Source organism: Ammospiza caudacuta, chromosome Z (assembly GCF_027887145.1).
Source record: "Ammospiza caudacuta isolate bAmmCau1 chromosome Z, bAmmCau1.pri, whole genome shotgun sequence".
NCBI lineage: Eukaryota > Metazoa > Chordata > Aves > Passeriformes > Passerellidae > Ammospiza > Ammospiza caudacuta.
In genome coordinates, this window is record NC_080632.1 from 78,154,623 (window position 1) to 78,169,054 (window position 14,432).

At 53.6% G+C, this 14,432-nt stretch overlaps 1 protein-coding gene across 1 annotated transcript; it reads left to right on the top strand.

Moving 5' to 3' along the window:
* Positions 1-5,823: 5,823 nt before the first annotated feature.
* LOC131571694 (uncharacterized) lies at positions 5,824-14,385 on the top strand. The gene is made up of 12 exons (XM_058824476.1): positions 5,824-5,935; positions 8,375-8,557; positions 9,145-9,390; positions 10,917-11,153; positions 11,486-11,776; positions 12,026-12,123; positions 12,369-12,561; positions 13,163-13,268; positions 13,658-13,704; positions 13,859-13,960; positions 14,117-14,188; positions 14,321-14,385. Exons 1-12 carry the CDS (start codon positions 5,824-5,826, stop codon positions 14,383-14,385), a joined length of 1,752 nt encoding a protein of 583 aa, XP_058680459.1.
* Positions 14,386-14,432: the final 47 nt, after the last annotated feature.

The following is a 14,432-nucleotide window of genomic DNA, read 5'->3' on the forward strand; positions in this document are numbered from 1 at the left end:
AAGAGAACAGGGCGACCCACAGACAGCAGCCTTGTACTCCACAGTGGGTCAAAAATGGGGAAAGAGGGTGGGTCCTGCTTGGCTCTCTTAGTGTCGAATGTGAGGCTGATGGTCCCAGGTCAGTAGCATGATAAGCAGAGGACAAATAGCAGCAAGTGGAATATGTGCTGGCTCCAGCACAAGGCAGAGCTGAGACAAATGGTGCAGGGCTTTGATCTGATGTGTCCTGCATGCTGGAGCCTGGTTCCATTAATGCCTCTGATTGCCCTGACCTCCTTTTTGTCCACCTGTGTCTGACCCCACCCTGCGGAGCCCTTGTTCTCTAGTGGCTGATTGCACCAGCCCTGGACTGACTGGTCTCTGGGGGTAATTACAAGAGACACCCGGTGCTGCAGGCTGAGGGTGAGCCAAGTGTGTCACCACCAGCCAGTGCCTGGCATGTAAGTCACACCATGAGGCATGGCAGGCCCTTCCTTATGGGTCATTCAGGAGCATCTCTGTGGCTGCCCTGTAGCCTGGATTCTCACAAAAAGGGATCATAAAAGGCATTACGCATGTTTCTGCTGACTGAAGGGCCATAGGGCTCCCCACAGGAGATTGTGGCATGAGACAGAACCTTTCCTTTTCCCCCATGTCTGCTGTGATGCTGCTGGTAGGTCTGCTCAGTATCTTGACCTTGGGCTGATCTTGGGCTGGAACACACGTGGCTTTATGCACATATTTATACAACAAAGGGCAGCTGCTCTCTAAGCTCTGGGCACTGTGCCACCCACACCACTCACACTGACTTACCAGGACACAGTGACCTCTTCTCTCCTCTTCTCCCCACCTGCCCAGCCACTGTGGAGGATCATTCCGCCCAAGCTTTGGTCAGGGGCTGGGTGCTGGGAAGACAGCAGGCTCCCAGGACTTCTGCAGGGCCAGAAGAGGAAAGGAGTGAGCAGGGGCCCAGACAAGACCTTGGCTTTCCAGTATCTCTTGTGTGAAGGAAGCTGCTTTGGGGAGGTGTAGCATTCTGCGGCTGGCACCTGCAAAGCCAGGACATGGACAGGCATCCCAGGACAGGTCAGGCAGGAGCTGTGCCAGCTCCAGGTCCCACTGGCAGCAGTGATGCCTCCTCCAGTGCACAACGGGTGCAGCACCTGGCAGGATGATGGGACTGTGAAGACCACAAAATACCAGATAACACCACCAGGTGGGCCACCTTATCTTCTCCACCACACCAGTGGCTTCATTTCACTGGAGAAACCAGAGTTTGACTTTTTCTTCCCTTTTTGTCTGGTTCCTTTTGCAGTCACTTCTCTCAGATACCTGATTGGCATATATGGTTCCTCAGGATTTGCTTTTCCTTGGAAGCTGTACAGGCTAAGAACTGTAAAATGGGGAAGTCTAAGCTTTTTGTTTAATGGGATAGAAGGAGAGACTCCAGGCTCCACCAAATAGTCCATCAGTTCTCTAGGAAAGAGAACTGTGATGGCTGGGGTCAGCACATGGGGTGGGGTGTAACATTTGAATGGGAGCAAAGCACAGGGGCTTGAGTAGTGAAGGAGGTGCAGGATGAAAGGTTTGTCAAGGAGACAGAGAGCTGCTCGGGCAGCTGGAGAGACCACTGGCACAACATGCCACCCATGATGGAGAGCAGACAGTGGGAATAAAGGCAGATAAAGCACGAGGGCAGAAAGAGCAGATCAGGAGCTCTGATCTTTGTGCAGACAGTCTTTAGGCAGCAGGGTTTGAGGGGAAGCTAGTCTGACCTGAGATACTGCCCCAAATCTTAAAATTCCCACCTCCTGGGCTTAGCCATGTTCCCTGTCAAAAACCAGGGTGGGATGTGCTGGAGATGGTTCTGGGTATGGGAACAGGAGTGGCTGGGCCAGAGGTGGAACTGCTTGGATGCCAGAGCTGGAAACCTCATTTCTGAGCACATCTTCCTCAAAACAAAATGCAGCATCCCACCCCCCCCATTCCCCCCCAGCCTTTCTCCACTCTGCTCCCAGCTGTGAACTGCTTATGTCCAATTTTATGTGCCAAAAATACCTTTCTGGGCAGTCAGCAAATGCACAGCCAAATGGGAGATGTTGGCAGTCTGAGCATGAAGAGGATTTGGGGTGTATTTAGGGTTGGTGTGGGCTGCAGCACCAGGTCAGGAGGGCCTGGATGGCCTGGGCAGTGGGCTTTTAGATTTCCAGAGGGATTTTGATCATGGTGGCAGTGCCAGAGCAGAGTCTTGCCTAGCTTGAATGTGTGCTTCTGGGGAGAAGGCATGTACAAGTGGACTCAGAAAGGTGGGGAGATGATCCCTGTGGAAAGAACTCAGCAGGTCCTGCTCCCTCCCCTGGGAAGAGATGATGTAGCAGTCATAGCAAAGGGATTATCCAACCTTCAGGGCCTATCCCTGCTCTGCCCAGCACCCAGGAATGCCCTCCTGGGAACCCTGCAACATGCTGGGCCTGTCACAGCTCTGCTCTCAGCACACCTATCTTGGATCAGACCTGGCAGCTCCTCAGCTCCCCATGGGAGCAGAGATGGTAGCCTTGTGCTGGCCTTTGTAGCCTCAGATGAACAGTTGCACAAGAGGGAATTCCTGCCACTGTCCCCAACAGGGTGACAACAAAGGTGCCCCAGTGTCACCCCTCTCTCAGGCCAACAAAGCTCCCTGCAGACCTCCCAGATATTTTCCTGGGTCCAAGGCAAACCATGATAACTGATCGTGACCAGGCTGTCACCTGTCAGGACCAGGGCTGATCCCTCTGCACCCCAGTACTGCTGGGGCTCCCCTTACCCTCCTCCTGCCCATAGGTCTGAGGTTCTGCTCCCAGCTCTGTAGATGAGCTGTAGGGGTTTAAATATCTGTATTCTATCCTCATTTTGGGAAAGGGGCTGGACAGTTCCTAATTTCAGGGTGGCATGGAGCATGGGCCATTGTCTCGTTGATGGCACTGCAAGATCCCTGTGAAGGAGGTTTGGGTCTGGTGGGGTTGGGAAAGTGTTGTCTTATATATTACAACAGTTCTATTATCATTGTAGTGCAAGGATTCCATAGCGCCAGAGTTTCATACCTCCTCGATGTCTCTCACAGGCAGCTCCTCTGAGCACTGCCTGTTCTTAGTCCTTGCAGCAGCCACCTGACTTCAGTTGCCACCGATCCACTCTGTTATACCACTTGTTCTTATTTGCTACAGGTGTTGCCTGTTATCATCCGGCCTGCTCCTAGTCTTTAGTAATTGGTTTCAGCTGCAACTCGTTGGGGGATAAGATTACATTCTACATTACCTTCATTTACCCATACTGTGCCCCTCTACAGGAAAGTTGCTGGAGTGGTGAGGAAGAACCCACAGTGGGGCTCACGACTAGATTCTGGCTGGATTCTGTAGGCATTTTCCAGTTCTCCCTGCCAGAACATGCTCTAGATTCCGGCAGCACAGGCTGCAGCCCTGACTGAGGCAGACTCTGTGTCCTGGAGAGGGACCAGCACCATGTGGGGACCCAGACCAGGTCACACAGGGTCATGTGCAGGTAAAAGAGCCCTTCCTGGCTTTACCAGGGATGGATCTGTCTGGGCTATGCTCCTCAGGCCTGAGCCTGACCCAGCAGCTTTGGGTCAGCCTGGCTGTAGCCCACCCCATCACCTGACCATCATCTGACACCACCATCTGTAGGCACAGCCCACAGTGGGCTCCCTTGGGACAGGTGGGAGCTCGGGAGGACACTGAGACCCTAACATATTGCTGTTGTTTGTGAGTTGTGACACAGTAATAGACTTTACTATGGGGGAACATGGTGGCTGTGTTAGCAGTGCTTTCCACGAAGCCTGATTCTCAAAAGCCACAGCTACTTCTCCTTTTCTTTGTGGTTTTGTGGATGGTTTTGAGCCTCCAATGCTCTTCTCTAGCTGAATTAAATCTGATTGTAAATTTCAGGTGATTTGGGTTTTTCTGTCTTCAGACTGAAAGTTTGAGTCTGCTAGTTCTTTGACAACCAAATGGGCCTTCATGAAACAGCCCATCAATCACATTTACAATGATATTGAATTCAATGCATATGGCTAAGTGTGCTGGCTATCAGAATTTCTTCAGCATTTTTCTAATGGATGCTATACACGAAGAAAAGAACAAATCTCAAAACAATGACAAATTTCTAAGGAGGGACAGGCCAAACACAGATTTCTAGGCCTCAGGACAGGGGAAAAGAAATAATCTTATCAGGGGTATTAGGAAGTCTGTTGTACCACTTGTGAATTTTTGAAGCTTGGTTGTTTAATTCCGTTGGTTTTGCTTCTTTCACATACCAAAGAGAGTCAGTGAGAGTGTTGGTGTCTAACTCTGGGATTTTATCAGGACAAGACCCAGTGAGTGCTGGCTGTGGCCATTCTCCTGCACAGGAACAAGAAAAACCTGGTTCCCAAAGGACAGGGATCTACCAAGGAAACAAGAAGGATGTAACTCAGTTCTGCTGAAAGCTTTCTAGAAGACTTCACCCATTAACCTCACAACAGTGGCATGTGACACAGCTGGATTTGATGCAATGATGTTCCCAAATGGACCTTAGGAGACATCTAGTTTACAGAAAGCCCTCAGTGTTGCTGGATTACTGGGATATTACAGAGAGATGTACCAAGCATTGTCCTGAGGATGGTGGCTCCTGGGAAAGGATCTGCCAGGGAACTCAGGCCAATGACTTCCAGCTGAGTGGTGAAAAACACCCTGGGTGAGAGCACCCATTCCTGGAACACTGAGGGTTGCACTGTAGGGCAATTGTGCTTGTCTATCTAGGAAAACACACACACAGAGACTCTGTAAAGCACAGAGTTGAAAAAGGAATGGCCCAGGAGAGCTGCAACAGCACAGGGAGTCAGGACTCATGGAAGCTTGAAGTTGTGCAAGAGTTTGTGAGCTGAAAAGGGGCTCAGAGGAGAGCTTGGTGGTGACATCTGCAGGAACAGGAGACTTGGAGGAGTGTGAGCGTGCCCCAAATGAAGAGCACCTAGGGAATTCTTTCCCATAGCCAAAGACCCTACCTGACCTCAACCATAACAGGAACAAGACACCTCCTTGCATGTCCAAGGAGACCCTTTTATCCCCACATTGTCCTCGCTGTCTTTGTCGAGTGCTTTCCATCCTAAAAGGCACTGACAAAGAGTAGCTCAGAGCAGGAAAGGTTTAGAGAAGAAAGGAAAAGAGAACACTTGCAGGTTCAGGAGCTTGTCTGACCTGGAAACTCTACTGATGGCATTCAACAGCAAGACTGTTGCAGCTGGATCAGTTCAAGGCAATAGGAAGAGAGATTTTTGGAAGTATTTAAAAGATAGGTAGGTATGGTACTTAGGAACATGTTTTAGTGGTGGCTTATTGTGCTGGCTTAGTGGTTAGACTTGATCATCATGGAAGTGTTTTCTAACATAAATCATTCCAGGATTTGAAAGAGAAAATGATGATGTGGCCTAGGGTGGCAGTGGGCACATGAATCAGGGGTGTGTTCCTCAACATCCTCCACTGGATCTGGAAGGAGAGAGGAGAGAGACAGACCTGAGAAGGTTTTGGGGGTGCTTGTTTTAGAGCAGGGCTATGGAAGCTTGAGGTAGCCAGGAGAGAGGCTGGACTAAGACACCTGGGAGCCTGTACCCACTGTCTGTGGGAGGATGTGTAAGACTCAACACTGAGGCTGGTGGGACACTCTCCTTCCAAAGAGGAAGCCTCTTGCACCACACGTGATTCCCCTGTGGGGCTCTCTCACTTCTGTGTGAGCGCCCCTCCTGCGCGGGGCTGCGCAGACACCTTTCCTGAGTGGCCCTCGCCGAGTCCTGCCCGGGCACCTCATGCCAGCATGGCCCTGCCACAGCTGGCCCTGACATTCTTCCTGACCCTTGTTCCTCTGCTGCTGGCACGGGGACAGACGCAGCGTGGCCCTGTGACTCCGTGGGTACGTCAGGAAGCAGGTAAGAGCGGATTGTGCCTCTCTCTTATGGAAATGGTTTTGCTGCTCCTCCACCTGTGTATTTGCTACACGGCCTTACCCTGCTCAGCCCATAGTTGAGGCTGTGGAAGGGCTGGAGGTGGTGTCTGCATATGCCTGAGACACTCAGGCATCTCTCTTGTTGTGGGGGGACAAAGCTCTATTTGGGATGGAGGGCAGCATTTGGGATGGAGGGCAGCATTCCCTCGGTGTGCTGGGAATTGTCCGTGAGCGTGGGACTTGCAGTGTCCCTCTAGGAAGTGCATAGTGTTGCTGGGAGCAGGAGGTGGCTGGGTCTTGTTATGGCAGACAGATGAACCCAGAGCAGTCAGAGCAGTGATGGCCTTTCTGGGCAGCTCAAGCAGCACCCCTCACAGGTGATGATGGTGTTCATCAAAGGTGTGACCTGTGAGTTCTGTTAGCTGGGATGCCTGCTCTCTCCCATAGTCCTTGGGATGCAGGGAGCTGTAGTTTGATGGGATTGTTCATATCAAGAGGCTTGTTATGCTCTTTCTACATGCCAGCAGGGTTAGGGGCAGTTCCTGGATCTCTGCTAGATTCTTCCTACAAATGTGGGCTTTCCAAAGAATGTGGGCTTTCCTGTGGTGATTATATGCTGTGCCCTGGGCTTTCTGGTACCTGTTGAGGTCCCCATGGGGCACAGCATGGCTGGGGGACCTGAGCTGTGAGTATTCTCTCTGTAGGGAAATGGGAGCAGAAGTGGCTAGCTGAATCATCAGATGGGTTGTGAGTCATGCTGCCTATCACTGGTGGCTCAAGGGATGCTGCCCTTCCAGCAGTGGGCAGCTCTCAGCTTTCCAGGGCAGGATGGAACCTCTTCTCTCCTACTCTGTACTCATGTCTGGGACTGACCCAAAAGGATCCTGGATGTCACCCTTGGGCAGGGTCTGTGTCACTTCAGGGTGTTTAATGGCAGGAGGGGGGAAGGTGTGTGAGGGGGATGCCTGATGAGTCTGGAACCAAGTCAAGCGTTTCATGTCTGTCAGGTAGTTTTCTGTCAGTGAGGTGTGTGCTCTGAGGGAGAGACACTGTCGAGAGGGAAGAAGTTTCCTGTATGCACTATGTGGTCTAAAGGGCTGGGGCTGGTGACCACTGTCCTTTGGGGTGGAGACCTGGGAAGAGGGTTGCCATGATGGCGTGGAAACCTGCTGCCAGAAAAGGGAAGTGGTGAGTGCTGGTGGGAAGTGGGCAGCTGTAGCTGAAGAGAGGTGTTTATCCTTCTTGAGGGAAGGCCAGCTCCATGCCCACTGCCTCCTCATGGACTTGTTGTGCACGGGGTGAGCAAGTCTAGGTGACATGTCTGCCAGGGGAGGACAAGGCAGACTCATTTTGGGTGAAGTGCAGAGGCTAGGCTGAGCTCCTTGAGCAGGGTGTGAGATTTGAGGTCACTGGTGTGAACTTCAGTGGTCTGAGGGGCAGACTCTAGTTGAAAGCTTCTTTCTGCACTTTCACCCAGTGCAGAAAAAGCTGATTAGCACACAGAGTCAAGGGATTTGATTTATTTACAGTTCTGCACAGAAAAGATTTGCTAGGTGGCAAATCTTTGTGCTAGGTGGCAAATCCACACAGCCAGCACACCAAGGCAGAAAAAAGCAGGTATACTGACAGAGACACAATCTTACTGAAGTCACTGCTTGCCTGCGTTACTATGACTCATCCTTTCCCCTCTTCACTGTAAAAGCACAGCGTTCCAAGAAATCATGGTACATGCTAGGAGAGTGGTGGTCTTTTTGAGAGAAGGAGGCAAACGAACTGAGAACGTGGGATTTTTACTACAATTAAGAGCAAGGATTCATCACTAGGGTGATGAATAATGTAACAAAACTCGTCAAAACTGGGTGTTTTCTAGTTCATGGGTAAACATCCTGGATGAGAAGGGTGTTATTTTTTTGTTTTTGCTCTTTCAAGGACTTAGACGATTCATTTTCTGCCTGCCTCATTCCTGTAGTTACTGCTCCCACTGCAGAATTGCTTGGTTCTTTCTCTTGTTATCTGCAAACTTTACTCCTGTTACTCACCACTGCTGCTGGCAGTCACTTCCTGGGACCAAGCTGTGGAGTCTGGAATAGCAGCAGAGACTCCCTGGGCCTGGTGCACTCCCACAGCCCCTGGATTTGTGGGAGAGAGCAGCATCCCCCAGGCTGCTGGACCCCTCTAGCTGGGGTGTCTCCTCAGCAGCAGGTGGGCAGGATAACCCTGTGGATAACCCTCCTGCACTGCCCTGAGGGTGTGGGGAGGGATAAAGCACCTGGGGGATGGGGCTCATCCTGGGAGGTGCCATCTCTGCCACCTCTCTGAAGAGAGAGGGATTGGCACCCCTCCGGATGGAACTCCCTCATCCTCGTGGATGCTGCTGGAGCCCAGTGACCATCAGGCTCTGCCTCCTGGCCTTTCCACACAGGAAAATGTAAAATTCCCTCCGACTGGGACCCCAAACTAAGGTTTACTCCGACGAGGAGCGACTATGCCTTGTACGAAGCGGTGCAGCTCAGCTGTGTTGGGAGGTTTGCACCATCTGTCCCACTGATTCAGTGCATTTCCAGAGAGGCCCAGATCCAGTGGAATGAGACTCCCACCTGCAAGGGTAAGCACAGCCCTGCACCACCCTGACCCAGGGCCCTGAGCTGGTGGCACACCCTCTGTGACCTGGTTGTGCAGATGACAGTGCAGGAATGGCAGACCTGGATACCTTTGGCTTTCCCCATGTCCTGGCACTGACAAGGCTCTTCTTGTCTCAGCACCTTGCTGTAGGCACCTGCTGGGCTCTGTGCTCCTGGGGAGAGGAATCCTTCCCAGCCAGCATCTCCTCAGCATGAAGTAGGAATAGCTGCAGGGGTTCTGCTTTTTCCCGGGAAAGCTTCTCTAGGGTTTGGATTGTCTCTGGTGTGGGAGGCTGCGCATGAGGGAGACAAGAAGATGCAGGCTCAAATACCCCATGGAGGGTCCAGAATCCAAGGGAGGCTTGTGAGTCCTGGGGATGGGGTGATGAGGAGCCCTGTGTGCTTGGAGAGTGCCTGGGCACATGACACTCATATGTGTTGGGGTGAACAGTCAGTCATTAGAGACCTGTCCCAAGCCTCCTTTCGTAACCTCCCAAAAGTACTCCTCACCCAGTTTTACCTGTCTCATAACCTCCCAAACATACTCCTCACCCAATTTTACCTCTGACAGAAACATGCCAAAGGCCTGCTTGGTGGGACCCCAGACTCCAGCTGGCACCAGCCCGTGACAGTTACACAGAGAATGAAGAAGTGACTCTGAGCTGCAACAATGGTTTCCAGCCGTCCTTCACCCATGTCAAATGTGCGAGCGGGGTTCAGACATTGAATTATTCTGCATCTCCAAAGGAAGACATGTGGCTGGGGAGAAACAGAAGTGGTGTGTGGATTCAAGTTCAGGGGAATATAGTGTGCATTGGTAAGCAGGGTGTCAGGAAGTGCTTCCTACCAAACTCTTGGTCAATTTCTGCCCCGTTCATCCATTTCCGAGCTTCCATCATCACTGTGGCCAGGCTGATGCCATGTCGGGGCCACTTGGATCTCAGGCATTGGATACCTGAGACTATTCCCCTACTGAATTTTGGTACATCCTTGTCCACCACCTGCCTGGACAGGCCCAGGCCCAGCTGACACACACCCACAGGGAAAGCCCCATCCCAACTAGCCTTGCCAAGGTGTCCCATCACAGCAGATGGACGTGTCACCTTCCCTCTCCTTTTGCTGGCTAGGGGGACTGCTGGGGATTGCTGAGGCCCCACCACATACCCTGCTCCTCCTTGAAACCTCCCAGCCCAACTAACATGCACTTTCACCTCTGCCAGAAACATGCCAAAAACCCCACTGGGACATCAGACTGGCACCAGACTAGGAGAGTTACAGAAGAATGAAGAAGTGATTCTGAGCTGTCCCAAGGGTTTCCAGCCACCCTTCACCCATGCCAAATGTACAGGAAAAGTTCTGTCTGTTATCAATGGAAAACCTATACACAGAGAAGCTTGGACTGGAAAGGACAGCAGAGGCAATGTGATCAATATTCAGCCCAGGTTCAGGGTACAGTGCCTGGCTAAGGAGGCATCAGGAGCATTCCTGACAGCCCTGCTCTGCCCTACCTGAGCAGGGAAGGCAGCCTGTGGGGGCACAAGAAGCTTCTGGCTCTGTGCTGCCTGGGCAAATGGCAGGTGCTGCTGAAGACAGTGTCGAGGCAGCTCCTGAGTCTGCTCTGTGCCTGCCCTGGGGTTCCAGGGGTGCCCTGGTGGGGAGATGGCTGATGCCAGCTTTAGTCCCCAAGGGTCCTGTCAGGAGGGAGTTTTGGTACAGAGGTCTCTACCTTGATACAAAGCAGCCATTTTGGCAGTAAGCAGCACTGCCCAAGGCACAGGAGGTCAGGGACCATGCAGGGTTTCAGGCTGTGCTCACAGGGAGCTGGGTGGTATGTGGGAGACACAGGTCTCCCTAAGGGCTTCTGGCAAGAGCATGTGCTGGAAAGTCAGGGCAACAGTGCTGTAGGTCTGACAGGTGTTTGTGGCACAGGGGACAAGGGTAAAGACATTTCCCCCTCCCTGTCCCTGCTGCATGCAGTCACTGCAGAGCCAGCTTTGGGGCTCAGACTTTATGCCTTCTCAGGAGGAATCATGGTGTTGATATCCTGCCTGAGGGACAAACAGGGCACCAGAGTCTCTGGGTAGGCTTTGTGCACAGTACAGACCCCTCATGGTTTCCCCTCAGTCCCTGACTCCAGCTCCTCCTAGCCCTTCCCAGGAGACCTGGGGGGAAAAGTTTGGAGTCTTGTCCTTATCCTCTTGCCAAGAATTGATGTGGAAGGGCTGCTCTGTGCAGTGTCCTGGAGCTCACCTCTAGCTCTGATGGGCCAGGGAAGGGAATGCTCTACTCATGCCCTGCAGAGCAACACTGCCCAGCTAACACCTTCCCATCTTGTTGGTGCAGAGAAATGCCAGAAGCCCCAGTGGGACTCCAGGTTTATCTTTGACAAAGAACAGGAGATCTTCAACCCAAATGAAGTGGTGAAGATATGGTGTCCTGAGGGGTACTGGCCTCCACCCATGGAGATCAAATGTGTGACATTGAAGCCAAGGGAAGGTTCCATGATTCCTCGTAGTGGCTGGAGCATGAGGAGTGGCACAGACGCCTGGCACCCTTTGGAAGGGAACTTGACCTGTGTGGGTAAGTGAACAAGCCAGACACTCTCCCAGTGCATTCAGTCTGTGCTCCCCAGGCATGGAGAGCAATTTTGCACGTGTGGCACAGCGTCAGTGCCCTGTGCTCAGGGTGGTCAGGGCATGGCACAGAAATCCAGAGAAAATTATGGATGCATCCCAGGTTTATGTCTGTGCTGTTGGCAACTCTGGCTTGTGTAGTCTGGGAGAAGGCAGAATGCCCTTGCCTACTCTGTACTGGGGACAGGCTAGTGAGGGAATGGTGGGGTTGGGGGAGTTTGATGTCAAGGCTTGGAGGGGGAGGAAGGGAGTGATCCTCTCGGAATGTTCCCTTCACAGATGTCCGCCAGGTTGTCCCTAAGATCCCGGAGATTTCCAGCACCAGCATCAAACTGAACTGGACCTGCAGGTTCCCTCATATGTGCCAGAATATTCGGGCCAGGTGCCAGACGGAGTGGCATTCCTCCTCAGACTGTGAGACTGAGGAGGTGAAGGTAGAGGAGATGCTGCAAGGCCAGGAGGGAACTTTCATCTGCTCCCCTCTGCAGCCCTTCACTGTCTACAGTGTCACCATCTCCCGTCTGCCTAGCACAATCCTGTATGCAGACCTCCACACAACAAAGGAAATGGGTATGTTTACATGAAATGTCAGATGCCCTTCACCTTGAAGCTCAGCCAGAGCATCTGCTCCCTGCTGTGATGGTCCTGGGATCAGAGCTGCTTGCAGCCTGTGGGGATCTGGGGAAAGAGCTGTGCATGGCCCTACAGCAGGGCCTTCCCCCTCCTCACCACACCATTTCGGCTGCACGGGCACAAGCAGCCTTTGTGGGGGACAAGTAATTGCCATCCAGGCATGATTCTCTTCTCCTGTGCTTCCAGTGCCAGACAAGCCAGAGAAGCTGTGGGTGGATACCAGCACAGGGTCTCTCAGGTGGAAGGCACCGCCCTCCTGCAAAGGGGAGATCATTGGATACCAGGTACCAGGAGTCCATGAAGTGCCCCTGGTCCCCCTCACCGTGCCTGGAGCTCTGTGCAGGCAGCCTCAGGAGAGCTGGGAACCCTCCTTGACCAGGGCCCACAGGCTGTACCCTGCTGGTGTTCCTGATAGGGCCAGCTCCCCTCTTGTGCCCAGCCAGCGGTAGCAGCCCCTCTCCACAGAGCTGCCCAGTACAGAAGCAGGATGTGTGTGCTACTGTCTAGAAGTTCCCTGTTTTTCCTCCAGCTGAACATCACCACCATGAGAGCAGAGGACGGCAGCATCATTGACGTCTGCCCAGTGTCGGTGAACCAGTCTGTCTCTGAGTATGTGCCACCTCATCAGACAGCTGGCAACAAATACCTGGTGACAGTGCAGGGCCTGACGGCTGCTGGAGCTGGGCCTGCATCACAACTGGAATTCCAAACCTACGTCCTGGGTAATGGTTCTTCTGCCCTGTGTCTGGTTGGGGTGGCCTCTCAGGGGGTGAGTGCTGAGTCCACAGCTGTGTGTGCACCCACCCTTCCCAGCTCAGACAGGTGCAGGGAGTGTGGGCACCTGACTCAGCAGTGGGCATGAAGTTGGGGGAGCCCTTCCTTGAGGGCCTTCACTGGCAGGTCTGCAGAGGGGCTGCACCACTTCAGCCACTCTTTGTGCCTTTGATACCAGACCTGCCCCCTCTACTCTTCCACTGAAGAAGGTGACACCCATCCCTGCATTTGGGTGCACAGGTGGGCTCAAGGTCAGAGAGCACTAGGGCTGTTGAGCCTGGGTCTGTGTCCTCCTGCTGAGTGCAGGATGGCAGAGCAGGCTGCCAGGCCCTCCAGCTGGGCCCACGGGACAAGGCTCGGTACTCCAGAGCCTCCCTCTGCCCTGCCAAAGCAGATGTGCAGGCAGGGGAAGGCTTGCTGCTCGTCCCTGCAGCACCCAGGGTAGCAGGGTCTGTTCTACATGTGCAGACACCCAGCAGCAAGGCTGGGGCCACTGCTGGTGCACGGCCCTGGCTGTGGCACCCACTGCTCTCTGTGTGTCAGTTTCAGGGCAGCCTATGGGCTCTTGGCCTGGGTCAGCAGTCACTGCAGTCGTGGTGGTGGTGCTGCTGTTGATCCCCTTGTCTGCTGGGATCATCTGGTTCGTGCTGTGCAGGTGAGTTGCAGGAGATGTGGAGTCTCGGTTCTGTCTCAGGCCATGCTGTGCTGTGGGGTGGGTGGGGATAGAGAGGTTCCCCAGCTGTTCCCACCCTTCTCTGGATGCAGAGGGTGCAGCTGGCTGGTCCTAACACAGATTTGCTCTAGGGCTCCTAAGAGGGGCTCTAAGTGTCTTCTTCAGGGCTGGGATGGGGCTGTGTGTGCTGAGAGACCCTGTTCCCTTGTTGCTGGTGCAGCCACCACTGCTGTCCCCTGGGGCGTGGGTGGCAATGCCTGCCAGGGCAGGGCGAGGGTGTGCAAAACCCTCTGTGCCACTGCTGCTGGGTTCAGCAGGGTCTGGCCCAGGTCAGTCTCTCCCTGACTCAGGACTGCCCTTTTCCTTCCCAGAAAAAAGAAGGCCTTGCCCAGCAAAGTCGAGGAGGATCAGTACACAGGTAGGATCCCCAGCACAGAGGGGACTGTAGGGCTGGAGCTGCGAGGGGAGCAGGTGTATTTCAGGAAGGCCCAGTGGCATTCTGAGGTAGCTCCAGGCAGCCCAGCTGGCTTTGGCTGACCTGTCAGACCAATGCGTCCCACATCTATTCCCAGCTGAGACCCTGCTCAGTAGCCTCTTCCAGCAGCTCCTGGCTGGGGTGTCCCTGAGGTGCCAGAGAGGGTTGAGAACTGCTCCTCCTTCTCACTCTCTCTGGGGTAGGCAGCAACTCTTCCCAGCCCTGGTGTCCTGATGGTGTGCATCCCAGGATGATCTGCTGCCCTCGGTGATGCTGCCTGCCTGACGCTGCCCTGCTCCTTCCCTCACAGCCCCCAGGTCCCTCAGGCTGTTTCTGTCCTCTTGTCCCCCCACAGAGCTCCAGCCCTATGAGAATGTACAGGGGGATAATTACTGCGTGATCGAGACTTTTCCTGAGAAAGATGCAGGTAGGAAATGGGTTGTCCTGCCTGTGACCCCACATGGCCCAGAGAGAGTGGGGACTGCCATCTCTGATGGAGTTTGAGCTCCTCAGGTTGCCGAGGGCATGCAGCAGCCCTGGGTCCTCTTGTTCTCCTCAGGTAAGTGTGGCCAGGCTGGAGAGCCATTTCCCCCACCCCTGCCTGTTCGCGAGAGTCGGCAGTGAGGAAGAAGAGCAGCTGGAGTGGACATCTGAGGCACTTTCCTTCTCAA

Excerpts from the sequence above, each read along its gene's own strand:
- LOC131571694 (XM_058824476.1), top strand. The coding sequence starts at position 5,824 with ATGGCCCTGCCACAGCTGGCCCTGACATTCTTCCTGACCCTTGTTCCT. Across the intron at positions 11,777-12,025 it reads CCACACAACAAAGGAAATGG|TGCCAGACAAGCCAGAGAAG; the intron begins GTATGTTTACAT and ends CTGTGCTTCCAG. Across the intron at positions 13,269-13,657 it reads ATCTGGTTCGTGCTGTGCAG|AAAAAAGAAGGCCTTGCCCA; the intron begins GTGAGTTGCAGG and ends TTTCCTTCCCAG.